This window comes from Cucurbita pepo, chromosome LG04 (assembly GCF_002806865.2).
Source record: "Cucurbita pepo subsp. pepo cultivar mu-cu-16 chromosome LG04, ASM280686v2, whole genome shotgun sequence".
Taxonomy (NCBI): Eukaryota; Viridiplantae; Streptophyta; class Magnoliopsida; order Cucurbitales; family Cucurbitaceae; genus Cucurbita; species Cucurbita pepo.
The window spans coordinates 1,699,080-1,726,207 of NC_036641.1; the positions used below are offsets into that span (position 1 = coordinate 1,699,080).

Sequence of the window (27,128 nt, forward strand, 5' to 3'; positions counted from 1 at the left end):
AATGGTTTTTTATATTAGTTCAACCTAGGTATGGTAACCTATTTGTATACCTAAAAACTAGATACACCCAAATTTAGCTAGAGTGATAAGCTCCGATGCTTAAACTACACTGATGTTTAGCTTCTTCTTATGTTGACGACATTCTTCCCTCTTCATACAAATTGACTGTCGTTGTCCGACCGAGTACAAAGTAACAACCAAATTTATAATGGCTCCAATTACTTTGATGCTCATGTTTGTTGTTCGTAGATTCAAACTCATACTTATATCATCATTAGGAGTTCCAAGTCTTGAGACATTGACAGCTCCGACTTTGTACAAATAAATTCAAATGTTCAGCAGTAACAATGGACTAGGAGACACGTTTATAACATCGATATAGGTTGATAATATTGAAGCAATTTAACTATTAGAACGGTTCATTAGTGTCTTATCCAATCAAGTATCAAAATTTAAAAATAAACGATGTAAACTACACATTTCTTGATGTTAGAAAGCTAAGATGAACTATCATCAGTATTGCATCTATTTACATATATAGCTCTGCGCATATAACCTGTTGAGATCGCCTTTGAACTTCATATTTAGTTGCTAAAGAAAATGTTGTTCATATTAAGAATTTGTTTATGTTCATTGTTAGAGAAACTGAACCTTACTAGCCAGCAGAAGAAGCCTGATAAGTTACAGATCTTTATTTTCAAATATTACAACCTATGAGGTCAGACAGCCTAGGCATTAAATAGTGCCCAAACAAAATAATCTTAATTGTCTTTACATTGTATCAAATTTAAATATCTTCAGAAAATATTTCATTCCCAAACGAATAACATAACAACCTATTTAACTTACTTATCAATTTTAATCAATCAACATTTCTCCGCTTGTGGGTTGGATCGTCGCCTTGCTGCTCTGCATCGCAACCCCTCCCTCTGGTTGCCTCTTCAATTTTTTTGACATGATGAACTCTTTGATCCTTGCTTTCAGTTCTTCGTTTGGTATTAGCATGTCCGAAGTCAGATGAGACCGGTTGAATGGGTCGGTCTGCAAATCGTGTAGAGTTTAGCAGGGGAAATCGAACACTTTGTTCTGATAGATAAATGTACTTGGAAGGGAAAAGCAAATCTTACGCTATCGCTAAGGAGATGTCTTTGAATTACGGGTCTGTCGACCGTGATCCTTGAAGAAGGTAAGATCACAGGATCCTTCATTAAAGTATACTGCATAACCGGTTTAAGACACAAACATAATATCAGTTTGATCATTTGAAGCTTCAAATATGTCTGAGCAAAACCATTCCATTCTGAAGGCACAACTCAAAAACTTCTTATGCGCAGTGATCATGCATAATGAAATCAATAACTCAGCTACCTAAAGAGTAACTGAAACCCATCGATTTAAGCGTACTATAAGTGGAGCGAAACGTACTTGGATCGGGTCAAGGAATTCATCCGGTATATCTCCTAGAGTAGCCTCAGCATCCATGGCCTCTGAAGCTGCATCCTTTGCCTTGTTACCAAGAGCAATAAATTCCTGTATTATCCTACCATCTTCTCCAATTCGTCTAAGTACAACTGCTGCAGCATTGAACAACTGGAGAACGCTCCAAAATTCAGGCAGAGAAAAGATGCCAAGAACATGTCCTCAATGATAAAATGCATTTCTTTAACAAAAATAACTGTTGATAAATGCATTCGAGTTTTACTTGTACTGGTAGTTTTTTTTTTTTNATCTTCTCGAGGGTCTTATCATAAGGTTAGATAAATAAATAACCTGCTCGTTATACGATCTTCCGTCCTTCGAAATGGCAGCTGGGAAAATATTCTCCTTATCGCCTCTCGCCAGATGAACATATATGTGAACAATCTTTACAACCAAAAAAGAATAACAGAAGTCAATATCTAACTAAATTGTGTTTCTAAGTCGGCTAAATACATAAGCTCCTAGCAGGGAAGCAAATCACATCATTTCATTACAGCAGAGATAGCATAGAAAACAAAAGGGATCAAGAGAGTGAATATGGAGAATGTAGATGCATGACCTATATTCCCACTATGGTGAAACATTAGAATAGCCAATCTTAGCAGTGATAATAAATTCAATATTAATTGAATTACTTTTTCCCCACATGAAATAAATTAATCCAATCATGTGACTACTTCCACAAGTTACATACATAAGTTACTTTGTTTCCTAGAAAAAGAAAGTACATATACAAATTACAGGGCAGAACATTCAAATCTATTCAAGCTAATGTCACATTAGAAGATGGAATTATCTCTACCTATTATAGTAGAAATTAGAATCTAACTTGTACATACCTGCTTAAGCAACTCTTTTGGACGGAATTCGTACTTTTCAGGGTCTTTCAGACTAAGAGATCTTCGCTGAGGACCAACAAGTTGCAGGAGGAAATAATTAAGCATGCTGGCCACCCGTTCGACCTGTAAGTAAAAATTGGAATGGAAAGTTACCAAATGAGATAAAATTAAGCGGAAAATGTAACAAGATCGTATTGAAAGTATGCATTGTGATGAAAACAAAAGGTTTCTAGTTTCATTAGGGAAAAAAATGGAAAAAAGTAATCTTTGTGCACAACAGTGGGAGAGTACCATCTCTGGAAGTAGGAAAGGAGCTGTGATTTGCTCTGTTGTAAATGCGAGCATACTCACATCCTCATTTGCTAATTTCATGTCAATCCGGATGATCTGAGAATATCAAATAATGTCAGAAGAATCATATACTCAAAACTCAAGATCAATATCAAGGCTTTGAGAGTGATTAACAACAGTTCATGATTCATAGTAGGGTTATCAAACCAACATTTTCTTGGGAGTGAAATAGCCTAGTTCTCTCCTGCCTCTCTTGAGCAGGTCGTTGCTCCCATTCTGCAGTATTTGACATTTCAGCTTCAAGCTCTTTAAGTTCGAGAATCTTATTAAGGCTTTCATCAAGAAGATATATGCTATCATTGATTAGGAAGTTCAAGAAATTCAAGTAAACACCCTTCTCCTCTTCCTTGGCAATCTGGAATGGCAATTAAGAGAAATAACATGTAAAAGATAAAGCCATAATCCCGGTCAACAAAAAAAAATCACATGGATGAATGGGAATAAAATTTTACCATTCTCCAAGCATTACGATGACTAGGAACCTGCCAAAGGTATTCGAGAAGTTCGGCAATATTATGACGGATGTTGAACTTGTCATAAAACTGCACCAGAGTAAAGAAGACCAGTCAATAACTGCCATTGGGAGTTGCCATCTCTTCAAAATTGGAACAGGGGTAACAATGACTCAAAATGTCATTTGAGAGGACAAAAATAGATATCATCGCCTTAAAATAACATGCAACATGTTTCTTAGACTACTTATAAGATCATATACAAGAGGGGGACAGTTAATTTCTGCCCTATCCGAATGTCTTTCGTTTTTGTTTTCTCATCATCTCCATTCTGATATCCTGTAGGATCCGCTTTGAACTTAATAAAAGCATAAATCATCAAAGCATCCATAGAATAGTTATTGCAATGTTAGTGGGTATACTAAAACACATGAAAAAAGGAGCTGAACTCTCTCCATATATCAAATAATCGTCTACGCTTCCTATATTTAAGCTAGAACTTCAACCATGCTGTACCTGTGTATGTGAACCAGTGAACTCAATGTCCACATAAAGCTTTAAGAGATTCCTAACAAGATACTCGAGTGATAGTTGGTGGCCTTCAAATAATGTTGCTGTTACAGATGAACCACTGCATGAAAACAAGGACCAAAGGCTTTTAACTTCAGAATCAGTAATGGAAAAAATATCAAATGATCAATCTGTACATATCAAATATAAAAAATCACCTTCTACGAGGAATCCAGCAGTTGAGAACTTCAACCATCTTTGCTCTTAAGTAAGGATTTCTAATATATTCCGGACTTGCCATAAACATAATGATGAAGTTCATAAAATCATCCTGTCAAAACAAGATATAAAAAATGTTCATACAACATCATTGGCATTTAAATATGTAAAAGAATTGATTAGGGTCGGTTAGAGCTACCAAATTGATACCGTCCAAAGCTTTTGGAATTCGGGAAGCAAATATAAGCAATTCCATTGCATCTTCCACAAAATGCTCTGGCATGGATGCAAATTCCATCGGGCAACTTGATGGAAGAGGCATTTTAAATCCACCAATCAAACCAACTAACCATACGACCATTAATCGATAGAAAGTAAGAGCTTGCTGGATTAGACTCCCGTCCTATAAGGAGAACAAAAATAACCACCAGTTTATGTAACAGTTAGCTGAAAAACATAAGGTTCAATTGATGTAGCCAAAAATCAACCACAATGAAGTTCATGAAGGATAAAATCACCATTCTTATGTGAAAATGAAGGATAAAACCATAGCTCTTGAGTTTCTAATTCTAATCAAGATCAAGGGTGATCTCAACTGGCATCAAAAGTTTTACAGCACGAATAAAGATCACATCTTTTGGTGTCAATACTATCTTCAAAATTACAATAAAGACAGTGGAGGGCATTGCAGATACGTACATACAATGAGAGCCTCCAGTAGATAGGGAAGGTTAAAGGATATGGATCAAATACATGAAGAATGTGATAAAACCTCCTATTAAACGTGTATATTGGAGGAGCATGAGGAAGGGGAGTGGGGAATTATGTGCCGTAGATAGTTACTTCTTACATCATCAGTTCAATTCACTAATGGCAATCATACTCGTTAGATCAAAAACAATTATGGATGAAGATCTCAAAAACTAAAAAATCATAAATCATAAAAAATGGTATACATTGCCCAGCCAAGTTTTTGTTTTTTTAGACAATTAATGACTAGTTATGAGACTTCTTGTAATTGGATGAGATTATTTTTTGGGGGGATATTGGTTTCTATAATCTTTTTTTTTTAATATATATAAGAAATGAATAATTTATTGACATGAAGCGAATCATAAAAAGGGTGAGGCAGAAATATACCCTCAGTATTTGAGCTTCAAAACAAAGCTTTTCCTGTGAGTACAACTCTATTTCCTTCTCAAGGCGAGCTACATCCATTTCAAGCTGTGGAGCAGGCCCTTGTCCTTGCATGGCTTTGAGTGTGGCCAATGTATCTTCACACCTAGATATATCCTGAACAAAATTTTACTTGATTTCAAAAGGTCCAGAAAACAGGATTAATGAAAGCAATGTATAGAATTAACATAAATTCTAAACCAAAAAAAACCATAAAACTATATGGGGCGTTTCGTTTCTTTTATCCACAAACAAACACATAATTTATAGTTACCTGTACTAAATGCTTGAAGTCCGAAAATGCTTTTAACAAGCCCAAATTCAGCACCCTTGCAGTCATAAAGAAGCACTCACATATGAAAGGGTACCTAGTCTTCTCACTATTCGATCTTGCCTTTGTAGTAGAAGATTCAATTGTAGCATTACTGCCAGAACTAGAAGCTTCTTGGGATTGCAGCAAGCGACTTTCACTGTCACTGAACTGCCCGGAGTTATCAGTTTTCAACTGAGTACCATTATTAATCCAGTCTGTAACTTCTTCAGACGATGCATGTAGAGCAGTTAATCCTCTGACAATTACGTGACCACGTTTAGGAACAGTTTTAATAGGTCAATAATCAACAAGTACTCAAGAAAATTATCAGCAACAAGAACAGCAAGCAAACAAAATCTTCTCACCTTAACTCCAAGCGGTTACCATAACATACATATTTCGGATCAATTTTATCCCTTTTGGTCAAGTTTGCATCTAGAAATGGCTCACAAAGACGTAGCATGATGGCACTGAGATTAACAAACATGCCTGAACTTGCACAGGAGAGAGGATCAACCTACAATAAGAAAGTACATAACATAGTTGTTAAAGTGGAAAAAAGCAACTCGACCGATAGGGAGAGGAACTTCTAACTATGATGAATGCGCCACTAACTATGGATATGATGCCGGAAATAGACCGATTTTATATCACCCCTTCAATTCGAATTAGCAAAGGATATAACATTCATCAACGTTTCTCTACAGTTACCAAAATAAACGACCTTCGAAATTGAAACTGAATCAGTGTTTTGAAATCAAAATATTGAAAATGGATAAAAGCTGATAACAATCAAACACATGCTGTACAATTGACACCACTAGAATCATATGCAAGTACCTGTATATGAGCCCTTGATGAGTTTCTATTTATCACCTCTGCAAGATACTCAAGAACATTTTCACGGGTCTCTGTGTTCTTAAGAAGAGAGAGAAGAACTTCCGCAAGACCATCATATAAGTTATTCATGACTGTTTTAATTGTAGTGAATGAAGAGAGTAAATCAGATGGTCTACGAGTTGATGCTTCTGAAAAGCATTGCTGCCTGAAGTTCCAACAAGACATTCACCGGTCAGTGTACATAGGAAATAACAAAACCTCAAAACACATTAATTAACACTCACCCAACATCAGGTTGGCTCTTAAAAATGGCATGGTCGGGCAGAGCACTGACATGGAAGAAAGGCCCCAAAATACTTGTCCTCTCAATGACACGGCCATTGGAATATTTACCAGGGGGAATCCACCATGGATGATTAACCAAAGATTTAGCCCCAATGGGAAAACTAACAAGAAACCTAAGTGCCCTTAAGGGCTGCTGGAAGTTCCCAAGAGCCGAAACTTTAAGGACGGTACCCCTCAAATCCTCGTACAACCCCCTCAATATGGGGTCTAATGTATCAAAATCCGAATCCCGGAAAAACTCCTCCATGAAACCCGGAGGGCACTGATAGGCTCCACCAACACTGGTACTAGCCCCAAATCCATCCATGGAGCTACCAACTTCAGAGAAAATCAAAGGAAGCAAAGGCGAAGTAGTGGAGTTAGTACCCAAATCCCCACCCGAAAACAATTCAGGATTCCCCAAATGAATCCTACAATAGGAAACCGTCAACTTCTTGGCTTGTTTGAGCGCCATCTCAATCTCAGACCGTAAATTCCTATCCTTCATGGAGGCAATTTTCTTAGTCTCGTCGTGAGCCCGACGGTAGCAGCCGATTAGGTACTGAAAAATAGGTTCGGCAGAGGGAAAAGTACCGGATAAACGATCAATTATGATACGCTCCATTACATCCCTCGAAATCCTCAATTCCTTGCCTTCGCTAAGGAGCTCGGCGGCGGTTTGCTCGAGATAGACGGTGCGAGAATCGGAATCGGAAGGAGGGGTGAGAGAGACAAGGAAAACTTTACGAAGGATAATGTCTTCCACCTCCTCAGGAGACCTTTGGGATTTGGAGGTCGCCATTAGAGTCGAAAATTGGGAAGAAGAAGAAGAAGAAGAAGAAGGAGAAGAAGAAGGCGATCAAAGGACTCAACTTTGTAGGCACAAAGGGTATGAGTATATATTTTGCCTAAGGACCAAGAAACGATGAAGATCCCTCTTTCAAATCTCACAGATTAATCTCACTTCCCATTAATCTATTATCAATATCTTTCTTTTTTTTCCTTTTTTATTTTATTTCCTTTATTAGAACTAACTATTCAATTTTCCTTTTACTTTTCACCTTTTTACTGGTAAGATTAATATGAAAATTAACATTATTATGAAAATTAACAACAGTAACTTTTAAATATTTGATATTTGAATTTTTTAAAATTTTAATTATTAATATTACGTGAATTATAGAAATCTTAAATTTAGAGTTTTAAATGGATTTTCCCAACTAAAATTAAGATAATATAAAATTTAAAATATTTTTTAAATTTGATGAAAATTTTTAATTCGGTAATCCTGTAAATGACGTGGAATTTATCATTTTATTTTACCAAAAAAAAAAAAACAAACAGGACATTTATCTATATACATAAATTAAAGATGTATTTTCTAATATAATTTTTAATTAAAATAATGGCTAAAAATCATTTTTTTATCCTTGAATTTTCACAGAAGTGGAAGTGTCTCGCCTTCTGGTTAATTTAGTCGTGGTAATTTTAATTTTGTAATAATTTTACTTTTAAATATATTAATTTAATTTTTATATTTTTTAAATTTTCTAATAATATGCCTCTATTAAAAAAAATTATTATTGAGATTTAATAAGATTTTTTATTTATGTAAATTGATAAAACCAAATGCATTTATAAATTACAAATACTATGAATCAATAATTAATNGATACGCTCCATTACATCCCTCGAAATCCTCAATTCCTTGCCTTCGCTAAGGAGCTCGGCGGCGGTTTGCTCGAGATAGACGGTGCGAGAATCGGAATCGGAAGGAGGGGTGAGAGAGACAAGGAAAACTTTACGAAGGATAATGTCTTCCACCTCCTCAGGAGACCTTTGGGATTTGGAGGTCGCCATTAGAGTCGAAAATTGGGAAGAAGAAGAAGAAGAAGAAGAAGGAGAAGAAGAAGGCGATCAAAGGACTCAACTTTGTAGGCACAAAGGGTATGAGTATATATTTTGCCTAAGGACCAAGAAACGATGAAGATCCCTCTTTCAAATCTCACAGATTAATCTCACTTCCCATTAATCTATTATCAATATCTTTCTTTTTTTTCCTTTTTTATTTTATTTCCTTTATTAGAACTAACTATTCAATTTTCCTTTTACTTTTCACCTTTTTACTGGTAAGATTAATATGAAAATTAACATTATTATGAAAATTAACAACAGTAACTTTTAAATATTTGATATTTGAATTTTTTAAAATTTTAATTATTAATATTACGTGAATTATAGAAATCTTAAATTTAGAGTTTTAAATGGATTTTCCCAACTAAAATTAAGATAATATAAAATTTAAAATATTTTTTAAATTTGATGAAAATTTTTAATTCGGTAATCCTGTAAATGACGTGGAATTTATCATTTTATTTTACCAAAAAAAAAAAAACAAACAGGACATTTATCTATATACATAAATTAAAGATGTATTTTCTAATATAATTTTTAATTAAAATAATGGCTAAAAATCATTTTTTTATCCTTGAATTTTCACAGAAGTGGAAGTGTCTCGCCTTCTGGTTAATTTAGTCGTGGTAATTTTAATTTTGTAATAATTTTACTTTTAAATATATTAATTTAATTTTTATATTTTTTAAATTTTCTAATAATATGCCTCTATTAAAAAAAATTATTATTGAGATTTAATAAGATTTTTTATTTATGTAAATTGATAAAACCAAATGCATTTATAAATTACAAATACTATGAATCAATAATTAATTTTGATTAAGTTTTCACACTATGAACTTAAACGTTACGAATTTTAAGGACAAGGAGGAACATATTAGCAACGAATAAGATATTGATGCGTTAAATGTTAAAGGTGGAGATAGTTCAATGTGTTAGGTGTCACGATCGTACTTCTTCAACTGTGTCGTCATGATTTTGACACGTTCATGACAGGTTTTAAGGGGGAATTTAAGCCCCATTCACATTTTTCACCCAATTTTGTGACTTCGTTAGACCTTTGGTGAGGTTTGCCTTCGCCAACCGAATATAACTTATGCATAATTTAAACTTGTTTAGCCACACAGGCTGTTCGTGCCTACATATTCAATCATCTGTGACTCTAGCCGACTTACATTTACATTAGACCAAGTCATTCGGATTGACCTTACCTATATTCTAGGCCAAGGTCTCTCGTAAGCAATGTCGCATCTCCTCGTCATCTCCGTTTCCAACAACACGACTCATGCATCGTGATGTCATCCCATGTCTCGAGGCAACTCGACCATATTGGATTGCTCGGACGCATTTATTGAGAGCATGCTTCCCCCTATATTACATTTTTTAGGCATTTCCAATTCTTTTTTAGTTGAAGTCATTTTGGCGAGCAGGCATACGGCCCTATGTATCATCCGTCGAGTATCTGATCGACACTAAATATGGTGAGCTTTCATCTTTCATATAGACGTATTTAACTCCAGAAATGTATGTTGAAACTCATATTGAGACGTCGACTTCTTAGGTTAGGGCCTGGGGCCCTACCTAGTTCTCTTCGAGCTCGTGTTGCCTCATTCTCTCGAACCTTGTATATGTCTTGTCTTAGCTTGAATGCACACTCTTGGTGTGTTAGATGATGCACGATCCTCCTTGGTCGCATCATTGTGTCACAATCGTAGTTTTCTTGGCAGCGGAGTGATTGTGCGACACTCACTCCCAACACCAAGTGAGTCAAGCCAATTTTGGTTCGCATCGCCTACCGCCGGGCAACGCATGCTAAAGCCGCTGGCCTTGTTTGAGAAAAATATTTTTGAAAATGGGGGCAAAGAGATTTTTTAAAGAGAGTTCAAAGCAAGATTGGAATAAGGTTTTGAAAGCAATGTTATAGATTATAAGCAAGAGAGGCAACACAACGGTTTAGATAGCATATAACTCTGGGTAGGAAGAACGGACAATTAGTCGTATCCCCCTATAATACATTTTGAGGCGATTTAGGTATGGCAGGCCTAGACGTGATTTTGTCGAACAATCATACAAAATTCGGGTAGGAAGAGTTGATGACTAGTCGAATCCCCCCATAATACATTTGAGGCGATTCAGGTTAGGCAAGCCTAGATATGATTTTCCCGAACAGTAATATAATAGAAAATACAATAAATAAAGGATTTAGCTTGACATCAACATGCGACCATGGGCAACACACCCTGAATGAACATGACTGTGACATCCTCCCCACCTAATTGGTTGACGTCCCTATTAACTGGCTATTTTTTAACTCAGCGACGTGGATTGCGTCGGAGTCCAAGTCATCAGCACGTTACCAACTTGTTTCTACTAAGCTAGAAAAAGAACCTGATTAGAATTTAAGAGGTGCAATTCAGACAAATAAGCTTTATAAGATATATAAAATTATGAAAATTCTCCTAGAGAGATTTTGAGATGAATGTTGTTTCTAATGCTTTCGGTTGTGTTAAAAAGGAAGATGAACTATTGTGATGCATTCTTCAAGGAAGGCCAACCAAGTAAGTGACCTTAATATCGGTTTGGTTAAAATTTGATGTTTTGTGATGATACGTGCCCCGTGGATTCTGCACGTGTCATATGTTGGACGTGTGTGAAATATTTATGAAATGATATGATTACGATGCGTTTGATGATATATTTGAGATATGATACGAGGAGGATAAGATATAGATTATGAAACGATATGACTATGATATGCTAGGATATACTTTATGATATGAGATGTGGATCGTACAAGATGTGAATGATATGATATATGTTATGATATGATGTGTCTGTTGATATAATCGAGGTATGATATGTGAAGATAAGATATATGTTATGAATGATATGATTATGATACGTTATGTAAATGTTATGACGTATGTTATGATATGCTATGTAAATGATATGATATAAGTGTTATGATACGATGCTTTTGACGATATATTTAAGATGTGATATGTGAATGATATGATACGTTTGATGATACGACACATATAGTGATATGCTTTATGACATGATACGTGCATGTTATGTGTAGCGACCCAAAATTTTCTACTTAATTTAAGGTCGCTATTGTATACATATCATGAACATGAATACGAAAAGAATTCATTTAAATTCCATAAAACATATCATTTATCTTAAAACATAGCCATAGACTTATGTGTTTCAAAAACCCCTCTAAAAAATGACCCAAAGAAAGAGGATAAATAAAATAAATAAACGTTTAAATTAAAAACATCCTCTTCTAGCCTAAATCTAAGAAAATAAATGACTACCCCATGCATGTGTCATGGTCTCGAGTTGCGATGTCGTCATCAGTCGCACAACAATGTCTTGCCTTAACCTGAAAAATGTAGTAGCACATGACTTGTAACGACCCGAAATTTTCTACTTAATTTAAGGTCGCTACTATATACGTATCATAAACATAAACATTGAATGCGGAAGATTTCATTTAAATTCCATAAAACATAACTTTTATCTTAAAATACAGTCATAGACTTATGTGTTTCGAAAATGTCTTTAAAACGACACAACAAAAGACTAAATAAAATAAATAAGCGTTTAAGTTAAAAACATCATATTCTAGCCTAAGTCTGAAAATAAATACCACTCTCCTATGCATGTGTCATGATCTCGAGTTGCGATGCCGTCGTCAGCCATACAGGAATGTCTTGCCTTAACCTGAAAAATGTAGTAGCACATTATTTGAGTATTTAAAGAAATACTCAGTAAGTGACCCTAGGGGGTTAAATGCAAGAACATGCGGATGCAATGACGGGACCTATCCTTTCAATCTATTTCCTTACAGTACTGTCCTAACGGGTAATTTGGACGTGTACCATATACTCTACTCATAGCCCATACATGCAAGCATGGGCTCACCAGTCAGTTTGCACACCGCTGGGCCACTTTTCTTGTCGAGCGAGCATACTCTAGAAGCTCCTTAGGCCGGACACCCGTTAGAACTAGTAACCGTCACGGCAGCGCTATGTAAAACATAACGATCGTTGTCCTGCCAATGGATGTTCGCGTCCGTACCCTCGTGATGGAATAGGGGTATCCCCTAAATGCATGAGCACACATAATGTATGAGGTCCCCAACATTTCTACTTTTATGATTAATGAATATAACTACGCTATCATCTTTCATGCTTAACATGTCATTTCTCATTTTTCCGTCTACGTATCATACATAATCCTAACAGGTTACATTTCATTTCATTTATTGTGATATCATGTCATTCATAACATGTTGTATACATACAATTTAGAAAACATAACATAACGCTCCATACTTTTAACATGTCGTTTCATAACGTGCAATTCATACAACAATTACCTCAATGATCACACAAAACAATCTAAAAATAACATATCACATCACAATATATCGTATGATAAACATGTTATATCATAAACACTTCGTGGTCATATCGTTCCCTAACTTATCATAGCCCTAACGTTCTTATACCTATCACAGTCATATTGTTACGTGAACGTACCTTAATCATATCATCACAGGAACGTATCATAATGCTATCGTTCTATCAATCTACACAAACCTATCCCTTCCTACCCATATCCTAACTATATTCTTTCATCAATCTCCTTAATCCATAGCACTCCGACATGTAACCTAACCTTAACGTTTCATGAACGTATCTTACTCCTATCGTTACGTTTTGTTTTGTGCATCCTTCTCGTATCTTATCTCAAACATATCCTTGAACACATCGTACCATAATTATTATCATACAATCCACATATTATAACATAGCATAAACATAATATAAGCATATTGATTTACAGAGATAATTCATACATATCAGTATATATGACACGTGCAGAACCACAGACATGTGTCAACATCAAATATAACCATGTCAATGGTAAGGTCACTTACCTGACTAGCTTAAGTCGTTGTCACGAATATATCTTTAATGAAAGTTTGATTCTGTCCTTTGAAATCCGAGTCAATCTATGTGAGCCCATGACATCAATTTCAAGTTTNTGATAAACATGTTATATCATAAACACTTCGTGGTCATATCGTTCCCTAACTTATCATAGCCCTAACGTTCTTATACCTATCACAGTCATATTGTTACGTGAACGTACCTTAATCATATCATCACAGGAACGTATCATAATGCTATCGTTCTATCAATCTACACAAACCTATCCCTTCCTACCCATATCCTAACTATATTCTTTCATCAATCTCCTTAATCCATAGCACTCCGACATGTAACCTAACCTTAACGTTTCATGAACGTATCTTACTCCTATCGTTACGTTTTGTTTTGTGCATCCTTCTCGTATCTTATCTCAAACATATCCTTGAACACATCGTACCATAATTATTATCATACAATCCACATATTATAACATAGCATAAACATAATATAAGCATATTGATTTACAGAGATAATTCATACATATCAGTATATATGACACGTGCAGAACCACAGACATGTGTCAACATCAAATATAACCATGTCAATGGTAAGGTCACTTACCTGACTAGCTTAAGTCGTTGTCACGAATATATCTTTAATGAAAGTTTGATTCTGTCCTTTGAAATCCGAGTCAATCTATGTGAGCCCATGACATCAATTTCAAGTTTGAACTTTGTAACATTATCTCTAATCTACCTTGGTCCATTCTTAAAAGTCTTGAAATGTTATATATATATTGTTACTGGACAAAATTTAATAAAGTTTCTTGTCTATGATATTCCGATTTTATTTTTAAATTTTGTACACTAAATCTTTCCTCAATCTTCCCTCCTCACTTGTGATTGTATAAATAGATTTTCATTCTCTAAACAGACATTCTCCTGCTCAATATTTATTTTCTAAACAGATATTATTGGCCAATTTTAATCCATTGTTTGCCCAATCTTACAGATCTATAGAATTTCCTACAAAATAATAATAATAATAATAATAAATAAATAAATAAATAAATAAATAAATGAAAACGAAAAAAAAANATCTAATCCTTCTTATTAAATGAAAAGGAAATGTGAGATAGGATTTTACCATAATAACAGATCAAAATCTCTCTGCTATGCCAGTTGAAAGCCATTTTACTTTTTATCCAATATGACATTTTTCTATTTATTTTTGGACCAATTGTGATATGGTACAGAGGATGGGATTGAGATGAGAGGTTAACACGAGCAAATTTTTTTTTTTAAGTAATCATTTTTTTTAATTATTTATTTATGAATTATTATTATACTATTATTTTGACATATATATATTTTTTATAATTTTTTTATTTGTTTATATTTTTTTGGGCTATTACATGACTTCCCTATTGAAAAAAATATGACTCAACTATTGGAGTTAAATGCAAGAACATGTGAATGCAATGACAGGATGATAAGATAAGGAATCACTACAAGGGGAGTAAGATTCGGATTACCTTGTTGATCGAATATCTCAAGCCAAGAACACTTTGTTTGAGATTCGAATCACTCCAGAAGCAAAATCGATCATGTCTAGCTTCAATGATTCTTGTTGATCAAATATCTCAAACACTTGTTTGAGATTCGAATCACTCCACAAGCAAGATTGATCATGTCGAGCTTGAATGATTCTACATGCAATCTAAACTACATAGAATTGCAAAGAAACTTAGCCATTGGCTAAAGAAAAGCACAAATGCTTCTTTCTATATTTTCCAAGTCTACCTTACAAATACAACATACATGGCTTTATATAGCCTAAAAAATGAAACTACTCAAGGTATTCCAAGAGTTGTAACATTCCTACTTTATGGCCATAATTAGCCATTATGTAAATGTAACCGAAATTAAATAACAAGTCTTAAAATACAATAACTCTAAATTACTCTATATTGCAACCCACCCAAAATTTATAACCATCAAACTTCATTCCTCTTCAATGTGACATGAATTGCAACCTCTTTTGATAATTTTGACAACATTTTCTTCACATCTTCATTGAAGTATATTATATGAATGATGTCTCTTGGTTCATATCACAGGACGTATCCTTTCAATCTAACGGTACTGTCCTAATGAGTAACTTGGATGTGTATCATATACTTTACACACAGCCCATACGTGCGAGTATGAACTCACCAGTCAGTTCACACACCGCTGGGCCACTTTCCTTGTCGGGCACGCATACTTTGGGAACTCCTTAGACCAGACACCCGTTAGAACTAGTAACCACACGATAACATTGGGTTAAACATAATGATCATTCTCCTGCCTGACCATTGCAGAATTATGATAAATATAATGATCGTTCTCCTGCTTGGTCATCGCAACATTATGATAACCATAATGATTGTTTTCCTGCCTCATAACGTACGCGTCCATACTATCGTGAAGGGTAAGGGGGTATCGCCCAATGTATGAGCACACAATAATGCATGAGGTCCCAACACTTTTTCTATTTTCATTACCATTTAATACAACTCCCGCTAGCATCCCGTACATATCATATCGTTTTCATATCATTTCACATATCATTTATCATGTCTTTCCTACATACGTTGGGGTTGTATTTCATGCTAGTTCGTCGTTTTGCATGTTAATCACATCATATCATTCAAATTACATAACTATATCATATCATAACATTCCATGCTTCCAGACATAACAATTTTCATCGTATACATATCATACCATAACATATCGCATCACAATATATCACAACGTTACATGAACGTAACTTAGTCATATCATTACAGAAATGTATCATAATGCTATCGTTCTATCAATCTATCATAACCCTATCCCTTTCTACCCATAACCTAACCATATTATTTTATCAATCGATCGTGACCATATCGTTTTTATCAATCTCTCATATCCATAGCACTTCAATACGTAACTCAACCTTAACGTATTTTATTCCTATCATTACATTACGTTTAGTGAATCCTTATCGTATCCTATCTCAAACATATCATTGAACACATCGTACCATAGTATTATCATACAATTCACATATTATAACATACACATATCATATCATAAGCATGTCGATCCATAAACAATTTACACATATCAATATATATGACACGTGCAGAACCACAGGGCACGTGTCAACATCAAGTATAACCATGTCGATAGTAAGACCACTTATGAGATTAGCTTAGGCTTGTATCACCGATCTATCCTTAAAAAAGTTCGATTTTGTCCTTTGTTTTCATGTCAACCTATATAAACCATGACATCAATTTCAATTTTAATTCTCTAAATTTTAGAATGGTACATGTGTTAGATTTCATGTGAGCATTACAGACTTCATGAGTAGAGTCTGGGAGGGTTATATATATAATTCTATTTTCATTAAACATTTTATTTTCTATTATTATCCTTTTAGAGGAGATATTGTTACTAGAAAGAAGTTGATAGAGTTTCTTGACATGATATTTCATCTGTTATAGGAGAGGAGTGGTGAGAAATTGAGAAGAGGAGAGAGATGATTATCATTTTATAATTATTATTATTTAGATCCATAATTTTTTTTAATTATTTAATTATTTATTATTATTATTACTATTNTATGTTTATGATATGACACGTGTGACATGTTAAGATATATGGTATGAATGACATGCAATAAGACGTTTTTAGCATGAGATACAACCCTAATATACCCCGGAAGATATGATAAAAATGTTATGATAAGAAGGAAGACGATAGTGGGGGGTTGTAGTACATGATAATAAAAATGAAAAAATATTGGGACCTCGTGCATTATTGTGTGTCCATGCATCATGAGTACCCTTTCTCTTTTTATGATAGTACGGGAGCGTACACTACGAGGTAGGAAAACGACCATTATGTTTACCATAATGCTACCATGATGGTCGCTATTCCTAACGGTTGTCCGACATCAACAACTACCAGATAATGCTGACCGACTAAAAATGGGTCATGGAGGTGCTCGCATGTGTGGACCGTGTGTAGAAAATTAAGTACACATCCAATTGCCCACTTAGAATAGCCACAGTAGGAAAATAGAACCCAATAGTGGGGTCAGTTACTAAGTATTTCTTAAAATACTAAAGCCACGTGCTACTTCTATTTCAGGTAGAGGAAAGACATTCTTGTAGGTAAAGGAAAGACATTCTTGTAGGTAAAGGAAAGACATTCTTGTAGGTTGACGAAGACATCGCAACTCAAGATCATAACACATGCATAGGTTAGTTGTATTTATTTTCTTAGACTTGGGCTAAAATAGGATGCTTTAAATATTTATTTATTTCATTTAGTATCTTGTTGTGTCATTTTAAAATGTTTTCAAACACGTACGTCAACGACGGTGTTTTAAGATGAAGTTTAAACACTAATTTCCGCAAAAAAAAAAAAAAAAAAAAAAAAAAAAAAAAAAAAAAAAAAAAAAANTTAAGATAATGGTAGCGACTCTTGATAAGTAAAAATCTAGGTTCGTTACAAACCGACCATTGGAGGACGATTGTCGCGCTATGAGCTGTTAGCCTATTGAGGATGTGAATTTGAGTCATATTAAGAAAAATCTTATAGAGATTCGAGATTCACAGGAATACGTGAAAATTCACTAAAATATAAATAAACAAAGATCATCACAACTTTCTCCATTTACTTCCATGTAAGTTTGCATAACCTCATTCTAATATAATTCAAAGTTGAACCCAAATTGGTTTCTAAATCGTTTAAGAACCATAACGTTTCACTATAAAGAGAAGTATTCGTTCAAATCAAAGCTAGCATCATAGGCGAATGAAGACATAAGATACCTTTACATGAGCGGGCGTCATAGGCGAATAGGGGCATAGGGACCTAGCGTGGATGCTTCGTAGGCAAGCAGAAGGTGCACGCACGCACGTTGCCATTAGGCGCATCCTTGGAAGCTTGTTGGTAACCTAGTCAATTCTCAAATGCTCGATATTTTTATGGTCGATTATATGATGCTATATATATATATAACTCGACCGAGTATATATATATGGGTTGAGGTAGAGAAATCTTTTGGACCAACTCAAAATTTCAAGTGGGTTGAGTTGGTGATCTAAGCAATAAGAATAGAGTTCACCCTCCAACCCAACTCTATATATTTACATCAAATATTCACCGGTCATAACACATCACTAACATCAACATCAGTTACAAACATCAAATGTTCTTAATGTTCACAATCATTTTAAAATTAGGGTAGCGTTCGATTGAGTTAAGTTGTAACCCTATTTTCGGGTTGATCAGATTGGTCAGGTTGACCCGATCCAAAAAATGTCAACCCCGTGAACTGCCCAAATTTTTGATTTTCTAAAATTTCAATTCAACCGGATGAAAATTACTTGTAAACATATATTTAATAAATTAAAATTAATTTAAGGCTTGTTTTTATAAATTTGACATAAATTTTATCTAATAAAAAATTATTTGGTGTCAATAATATATTTGAGAATAATTTTAAATATAAATAGAATAATTTTTATAATTTCAAAATCACCCATATTTACCATATTTCTTTTAACTATTACTAGCAGTTCTTTTTTTTCTTAAACGTCAGCCATTTCTCGCTCCCATTACTACTGCACCCGGCCCCGCCGTGTCGCCGCATGCTGCACTCTCAGCCGTCGCAGTCTCAGCCCCCCTTCGAACTCAACGCCGCTCCCTCCCTCTCGCACACTATCAAAATCAGGTAATCCCCTGTGTCTGGATGGATATCTTTTTTTTACTGTATTCCTACAATCCTTATAATGCGTTTGTTTTTTTTTTCTTCTTTTCTTAATGCTTTTGAGATACTTTAAACCAGATGGTTAAAGACTCAGCCTAGTCCTACTCAGGGCGGGTTTCTGTGAAAATTTTGCTTGTTCAGGTTGGAAACTTAGGCAACACGAAAAATTGGGTGGCGAGTTTGGAATGATTTTGAAGAGTGTGGTTTTAAGTGAAAGAAGCAAGGATTGAGTAATATTCCTTCGAGCACTTCAAGCACATTTTAGTGTTTTTAGGATTTTCAAGTGATCACTGTAAATTTTGGAGAGTATTTTTAATTGACTAATAGCCCAAATACGTTTTCCCCCATTTTTAGATGTTAAATTTTTGCAGGTATTACTAGAATTTCGGATATATTTATATGGTCTGTGGCTGTGGTATCTATTTAGTCCGTGTATTATCTTTTGCAGCTCAAATTTACTTGTATACATTATAATTGATTGGCTACGAATACCCCTATACTTCGTACTTTGTTTAAAAATACCCTTGAACTTTCAAAAGGTCCAATAATACCCATAAAATTTCAATAAAAGTTCAAAAATACCGAAAAAACCGTTAGTTTCGGATGGAAACGGTTAATATTTTGTTTGGAAAATATCCTTAAGCTTTCATAGGTTTAAAAAAAGACAACGGGATGTTACTATATTGGTAAGTTTTGGTAATTTAGATTTAATTTTTGGGTGTAGAGTACATTAATCATATATATAATTAATGTTTGATCCTTTGCATGTGGACATGCATCAGACGTTTGTAGTAGCGGATTTGGGTTATGTAAGTGAAAGATATCGTTAAAAATAGATATGAATAGAAAGAAAAAATTGAAACCAAGAGGATTATTGGCCTAACTTACAATCAGGCTTCATTCTACTCTTCCAACCATTCACAACTATCTTTACTATTTTTTCTTGTCTAATAAACATAGACATCTTGGATAATCATGTATTTTCATTCTCAGGCATTTCGGATTTTGAGCATCAGATATTCCTTTTAAGTTAAGATGGACAAGATGAAGATAGAAGAGGTTCAATCAACCTCTAAGAAGCAACGGGTAGCCACTCACACTCACATTAAAGGACTTGGTCTTGAGGTATCTCGCTCTAACTTTACATGGAATAGGAAATAATCATTGTTATTTGGCTTTAAAATTACTTTTAAACGAATCGAAAATTATTATTTTTTCCCTCCATGTTTTGGCTTGTGTGTGATATACTACATTTACTTTCTGTGAAATTTTATATGAAATTTCCTCTCTCATTTTGTCTTTTATGTAAAAACTGAATTTTTATATGAAATTTTCTTTCTCGTTTTGTCTTTTATGTAGAAACTTCCTTTTGTCATTTCCTTCTGTTGTTTGTCTCTTTTGGAGCTTTAGAGCTTTGTTATTGCACCCCTTCTCTTTGCTTCAAATCTATCTTCTTTTGAGACCCTTTGCTAGAGAAGGTGCGAAAGTGACTTGCTAATTGGAAGAGAAGGGTTTTTATCTGAGGGGTAGACTAACTCTCACTCGTTCAGTGTTAAGTGACATCCTTATTTATTTACTTTCCCTCTGTAGAGCTCCTCGTTTAGGGGACGAAGGAAGGAGTGCGCATTTTTTGATCGGGGAAATCAATGAATCTTGGTAGGCTAGAACCGGGAATTTTAGGACATGCTATTGAGCCTTGTTGGCTAAATGGCTATGGTGGTTTCCCTTGAGTCTTAACACCTTTTGGCATAGAATAATTGTGAGTAATTATGGTCCTTATTCTTTTGAGTGGTTGTTGGGTAGGGTCAATGGCACGTACATAAATCCTTGAAAAGACATCTCCAATGAGCTCCCTACCTTTTCTATTCTGGTCCAGCACTTGGTGGGGGATGGGAAGGAAATGTACTTCTGGGAGGATAAGTGGGTGGAGGATATACCCCTTTGCTTTATGTTTCCTCTTTTATACCATTTGTCTTCTATGAAAAATCATTTTGTTGCTAACATTCTAGATCCTTCTAGGAGCTCTCCTTGTTTAGCTTTTGCCGTCTTTTATCTGATAAGGAAACGATGAACATCATGACTCTCTTTACTCTCATATCTTTGATTGGGAGTTTTCTTAGACTAGGTGGAGGAATTTTTGTTTTTTCTTGTAATTCATTCGTTTAGTGCTTATTGAACCCTCCCTAGTCGGTGATTCGTTTTTTTGTCAAAGAAGGTACAATTCTTTGTTTGACTGGTAATCCACGAAAGAGATAACACTTTAGAGATCGGCTTTTGAAAAAGTTGTCTAATTTGATTGGGCCATTTTGTTCCATTCTTTGTCGGAAGGTGGAGGAAGGCCTTGATCATATTCTTTGGAGCTATAATTTTGTTTGGATTGCTTGAAATTCCTTTTTTGGATGCTTGATTAATTTCCTTCATAAAAAAGAAAATGGAATTTCATGGGGTAGAAAGGTTTTGAGTTTACAATTCTGATTTTTTCGCCAGGGCCTTTATGCATCTCTCAGTAGTCTTTACTCAGAACCATATTTGTGTTAAAAGAAATATAGTTTTACTTACATCTATACATTTTTCTTTTTTATTAACTTTTCTTTTATTTAGCGAACATGGAATGAATTTTTATAATAATATGCACAGGAACATATCATATTATGATCATTTGTCTGTTTATCTTTCCTGCTAAAAAGTAAAAAAGAAATATTTGTCCACGTAGTAAAAAAAGTGACATCCATAGGTATCCATTTTAGGCATCAGGAAAGGCATTGCCACTAGCTTCAGGTTTTGTGGGTCAATCAGAAGCAAGAGAAGCAGGAGGGCTAGTTATTGATATGATACGACAGAGGAAAATGGCTGGCCGAGCACTTCTTCTAGCTGGACCTCCTGGTACTGGAAAGACTGCGCTTGCACTTGGAATATCACAGGAGCTAGGAAGCAAGGTCCTTCTGATTCCCCTCCTCACCCCACTCCTAGAAAGACCCCAAGAATTATTTTTTTGTTGGCCTTGGCTTAGAAAATCTGCTTACTTTATTATCATGGACAGGTTCCCTTTTGTCCAATGGTTGGGTCTGAAGTATACTCATCCGAAGTGAAGAAAACCGAGGTTTTGATGGAAAATTTCAGACGATCTATTGGTCTACGTATCAAGGAGAAGAAAGAGGTCTATGAGGGAGAGGTAAGTGCCTAGTGCCTAGTGCCTCAAGCATATGAATCTTTAAATGTTGTTGTCGTCAACTATTATAAACACTTGATATGAGGTATCTTTTTTCCCAGGTGACTGAACTTTCACCAGAAGAAACAGAGAGCATGACTGGTGGCTATGGTAAAAGCATAAGCCATGTTATCATTGGTTTAAAAACTATTAAAGGAACAAAGCAATTAAAATTGGATCCGACCATCTATGATGCCTTGATTAAAGAGAAGGTGACATTTGCTAATTATATCGTTTCGGGGGGGTGTATGGATGTTTTTACTAAGTACTGGAAGTGTTGTACCTTTGTACCAATGACCATTCTGGTTATAATGAAGCATCTTTATGCAAAGTAATCTTCAGGTAGCTGTTGGTGATGTTATATATATAGAAGCAAATAGTGGAGCTGTGAAAAGGGTGGGTAGAAGTGATGCTTTTGCTACCGAGTTTGATCTTGAAGCTGAAGAATATGTTCCACTTCCTAAAGGGGAAGTTCACAAGAGGAAAGAAATTGTCCAGGTGAGAAATTTAACTCTACTGTATTGCATTTCCTCAATATCGTAATATTTACAGTCGTAAATCTTTAGTTTGCTAGCTTGCTTAAGAGAAAAACTACATAAAGTATGTGTTTTCTTTGATATAATTCTGGCATTCTTGTTTCAAGTTTATATAATTATTTTTTATCATATTTATGAACACTATTAAGTTGTAGGATGCACGTTTAATGTAACACGTAGGATATCGGTATTTTTCTTTAATCAAAACTTTGTCCAGTATTGGTTGACTGGAAACTGCTTCCTGTTGTTTATTTATTTTGTTATGATTTTGCAAAAGTCTTAATTGTTCTTTTTTTTTTGTTGGGTATATATCCACCTTAATTTACTATGCTATTGCAAGGAGCTTTGCACTAGCATTCTTTGCTCCATTAAGAACTCTGGTCTAGCATGTTTCACACAAGTGATGGTATATGCATGTAACACCCCAATCCCACCGCTAGCAAATATTGTCCTCTTTGGGCTTTTCCTTTCGAGCTCCCCCTCAAGGTTTTCAAAACGTGTCTGCTAGGGAGAGACTTTCACACCCTTATATAGAATGCTTCGTTCTCCTCCCCAACCGATATGGGATCTCACAATCCACCTCCCTCCGGGGCCCAGCGTCCTCGTTAGCACTCGTTCCCTTCTTCAATCGGTGTGGGACCTCCCAATCCACCCTCCTTCGGGGCCCAGCGTCCTTGCTGGCACACCGCCTCGTGTCCACTCTCCTTCGGGCCTCAGCCTCCTTGCAAGCACATCGTCCGACGTCTGGCTCTGATTCCATTTGTAACAACCCAAGTCCACCGCTAGCAAATATTGTCTTCTTTGGGCTTTCCCTTTGGGGCTTCCCTCAAGGTTTTTAAAACGCGTACGTTAGGGAGAGGTTTCCACATCCTTATAAAGAATGTTTCATTCTCCTCCCCAACCGATGTGGGATCTCACAATGCATCCATGTGTATGCGTGTTTTTAATAGCAAAATCAAGTTTTGAATCTTTCTGGCTTAACATTCTTAAATTTGGAGATCTGTAGACTATTAATTTGTTAAGATTCTGGTAACAATTATAAGTATACTATAGAACTATATTGCAATATCAAGAAAATATTTACAATTTCAATAACCGTTTGAGAGGGCTATGTCCAAAGTCCCTCACGGATAAATACTCAAAATCATTTCCCCTTCTAAGATCCATAACTACCGTACCAAGTCACCCATAACTATTTACACTATGCCCCAAGTAATATCTTACTAATATTCCCAACATATCCCTTACTAATACTCTCACAAAGACCCAAAATCATTCCCCCCTTCTACGATTTTTAACTCCCTTATTTAAAACCAAGTCACATTAACTAATTACCACTATGCCCTTATTGATATCCTACTAATAATCTCAACATATGGCATACTATTGCTCTCTCATAATTTTGTATTAATTTTATTGCATTTTCCTTTTCTACCTGACAGGATGTGACTCTACATGATCTAGATGCTGCCAATGCTCGGCCTCAAGGTGGACAAGATATACTATCTCTAATGGGTCAGATGATGAAGCCAAGGAAGACGGAAATCACAGACAAGTTGCGGCAAGAAGTAAATAAGGTAGCTCTTTGTGTTCGAAAGTTTTTTTTTTTTTTTTTTTTTTTTTTTTTTTTAAAAAAAANGGTGATATCCTGAATCATGGACTGTATTATTATAATTTCAATGGGACGTGAGTTCTTAATTTCTTTCATTTATTTTTATATTCTCGACGAGAAAATACTTCCAGTACTGTTCCAAAGTTTCATGAGATTTTTCAGTAACACTGGAGGGTTTATTCTATTTTCAGTAGTATGAAATTTTTAAACACAAGGTATAGAAGTATAATTCTTGGTGGAGTTTATTTTATCAACAGGTGGTTAACCGATATATTGACGAAGGTATAGCAGAACTTGTCCCGGGAGTTCTATTCGTTGATGAGGTTATTTCTTCTCTTTAAGCTCTCTCAACATTCTCTGTACTCAAACTTATAGCTTGTTTATGAGGTAAGTAAAGTTTCCAGGTGCATATGCTGGATATGGAGTGCTTTTCGTACTTAAATCGAGCTTTAGAGAGCTCACTCTCCCCGATAGTGATCTTTGCTACAAACAGAGGAATCTGCAATGTACGGTACGAAGTCTTTGCCCTTAGTTGATCCTGTCTTTCAAGTTGCACATTCTTGCACCTTTTGCATGCTTGAAATGTATTTTTTAGAAAAAACGAGCTTCCATTGAGAGAAAAAAAAAAAAAAAAAAAAAAAGAAGAAAGAATACAATGACATCGTTAAAATCAAGCCCACGAAAGTAACCCGATGAAAGAAAAGGGTTCCAATCCAGTAATATGAGACCAAACATATAATTACAAGACCAATTACATGCCTTTGTTGCTTGAATGTTATGACAAGTCTTCTCCAAAAAGAAGAGATTATTGTATCGATTACAAGTGAATCATATATGGAGGGGATGAGCATTGTAATGATGGATGGAGCTCACAAAGTCGATCATGAAAATGTGATTGAAGTGATAGCAGATAATTTTCTTAATTGCAAAGTTGCAGGGCTAATTATCGAAATGCAACGTTCGACGATTGTATAGCCACCACATGTAGTGCATGCCCTGAATCTTGCCTCGAAGAAGAACATATTTGCTACTAAGAATGTTGAAAACAATCAACTTTTATATGGGGTGTAGATTTATTATTCTTGTGTGAAATTTACATATTCTAAAACAAGCCTATCCCCGATGTGTCCGTTTTCTAATTTTTGTAGAAATCGACGTATCACCTTGTCTTGTCATGTCCGCATTCATGTTTTGTCTCCATATTCATGCTTCTTAGACTACATCCTTTGGACAGTAAAATAAACGTTATTTGTTCAGAGGGACTGATATGAATAGCCCTCATGGAATACCTGTCGACTTGTTAGACCGATTGGTGATCATCCGAACACAAACGTATGGCCCTGCTGAGATGATTCAGGTCGACTTGCATTCTTTTGTGGAAATTTAAATCTTAATACTTTCTGTGAAGGTGCCAAACTGCTGATTATGCTATCATTGTTACTTTGTCAAGATATTGGCCATTCGGGCACAGGTGGAAGAATTGGTTGTTGATGAAGAAAGTTTAGCTTTCCTTGGGGAGATTGGCCAGAGAACATCTTTAAGGTACCATAATGTTAGATTTGTGTTTGGAGTGTTTTTTAAGTAAGTAATTTTCATATACAATTGGTCAATGCTATCAATAACCTTTCTGGTCGATAATGAATGCTAGTTATTGTTGAACGATTCATGAACTTACTTGGCTGAAGTGTTTTGGTTGTTACGTAGACACGCGGTTCAGTTGCTATCGCCTGCTAGCGTCGTGGCGAAAATGAATGGTCGTGATAGCATATGCAAGGTATTTACTTGAATGTGGCATTTTATTGGAGCTTCATTTATAGGCTCTATGTTTTGATTGCTTTTCATTCACAGGGAGATCTCAAAGAAGTTTGTGCACTCTATCTGGACGCCAAGTCTTCGGCAAGGCTTCTTCAAGAACACCAAGAAAAGTACATTTCTTGATTTGTTTCGATGTGGGACTCCATTTTTAACCATTTGCCACCCATACATTGATTTTTATCTCAGAAACATTCTTTTGTTATAAGATTGGTATAATTATTATTCTATAATATAATTCTTCATTTTAAAAAAAAATTAAATTAAAAAATCTAGATTCAAAGAAAATATATAAAAAAAATGTTTTTAAGAATTTCTACCATTTGGACGACATAAAATATAGATTATCTTATTATTATTTCCATTTACCTACTTGTTTTTTTCTTTTTAAAAAAATCTTATATGTGATATCAAATGTTTCCCATCCACATAGGGCCAAAGGAACATAAATTCATATTTACAATTAAGTTTTTTTTTTAATTTTTCACATTATATACACACAAATATACCATTTTTTTTTTCATTTTTAGTAAACTTTTAGAAAAATTAATTCCACAATAAAACTGTTAACTTTATTTTAAAAAACCAAAAATAAATATTTCAATTTTCATTTATTACTTATATATTTAACTGAAAAATAAATTTGTATGAATGCATGTCCAATCGAGTGAGAATTAACCGTGAAATAATTATAGAGTTTTATGTTAATTTTATGTTATGAAACTTCTATAGTGTGACTGAGCTGTTGATGCTTATCTAATAAAGTGTCTTGGTAAGGTTTTC

General features: G+C 34.9%; 2 protein-coding genes across 5 annotated transcripts; one reads left to right on the forward strand and one right to left on the reverse strand.

The window, feature by feature from the left end:
* Positions 1 to 656: 656 nt before the first annotated feature.
* On the reverse strand, positions 657 to 7,435 carry LOC111792851 (probable ubiquitin conjugation factor E4). The gene is made up of 16 exons (XM_023674452.1): positions 6,464 to 7,435; positions 6,180 to 6,384; positions 5,705 to 5,856; positions 5,301 to 5,595; positions 4,991 to 5,143; positions 4,050 to 4,253; positions 3,850 to 3,962; positions 3,638 to 3,752; positions 3,122 to 3,211; positions 2,821 to 3,024; positions 2,610 to 2,705; positions 2,319 to 2,441; positions 1,771 to 1,863; positions 1,426 to 1,590; positions 1,128 to 1,217; positions 657 to 1,041 (listed from the first exon to the last, which is right to left on the reverse strand). Exons 1-16 carry the CDS (start codon positions 7,303 to 7,305, stop codon positions 859 to 861), a joined length of 3,123 nt encoding a protein of 1,040 aa, XP_023530220.1. The 5' UTR covers positions 7,306 to 7,435; the 3' UTR covers positions 657 to 858.
* An 11,563-nt stretch (positions 7,436 to 18,998) lies between these two features.
* LOC111792866 (ruvB-like protein 1) lies at positions 18,999 to 26,575 on the forward strand. Of its 4 annotated transcripts, none has more exons than XM_023674473.1 (13): positions 18,999 to 19,141; positions 20,171 to 20,302; positions 21,925 to 22,113; positions 22,218 to 22,349; positions 22,448 to 22,597; positions 22,728 to 22,883; positions 24,364 to 24,498; positions 24,791 to 24,856; positions 24,938 to 25,044; positions 25,791 to 25,890; positions 25,984 to 26,075; positions 26,238 to 26,307; positions 26,382 to 26,575. In XM_023674473.1, the coding sequence occupies exons 2-13, from the start codon at positions 20,213 to 20,215 to the stop codon at positions 26,469 to 26,471; spliced, it is 1,377 nt and encodes a 458-aa protein (XP_023530241.1). In that variant the 5' UTR covers positions 18,999 to 19,141; positions 20,171 to 20,212; the 3' UTR covers positions 26,472 to 26,575. The 4 variants fall into 4 exon arrangements, with proteins under 4 accessions (XP_023530241.1, XP_023530244.1, XP_023530242.1 ...); XM_023674474.1 differs by lacking the exon at positions 18,999 to 19,141 and adding an exon at positions 19,258 to 19,407; XM_023674475.1 differs by lacking the exon at positions 18,999 to 19,141 and having other exon boundaries at positions 20,223 to 20,302; positions 21,912 to 22,113.
* The last annotated feature ends 553 nt before the right edge of the window (positions 26,576 to 27,128 follow it).

Bases quoted from the DNA above. Each gene is read 5' to 3' on its own strand.
- LOC111792851 (XM_023674452.1), bottom strand. From the start codon at position 7,305: ATGGCGACCTCCAAATCCCAAAGGTCTCCTGAGGAGGTGGAAGACATT. The intron at 5,144-5,300 runs GTAACTATAAAT...AATTTTGTTCAG, and splicing joins ACTTCAAGCATTTAGTACAG to GATATATCTAGGTGTGAAGA. The intron at 3,025-3,121 runs GTAAAATTTTAT...TTGCCATTCCAG, and splicing joins ATCGTAATGCTTGGAGAATG to ATTGCCAAGGAAGAGGAGAA.
- LOC111792866 (XM_023674473.1), top strand. From the start codon at position 20,213: ATGGACAAGATGAAGATAGAAGAGGTTCAATCAACCTCTAAGAAGCAA. The intron at 20,303-21,924 runs GTATCTCGCTCT...TATCCATTTTAG, and splicing joins TTAAAGGACTTGGTCTTGAG to GCATCAGGAAAGGCATTGCC. The intron at 22,350-22,447 runs GTAAGTGCCTAG...CTTTTTTCCCAG, and splicing joins AAGAGGTCTATGAGGGAGAG to GTGACTGAACTTTCACCAGA.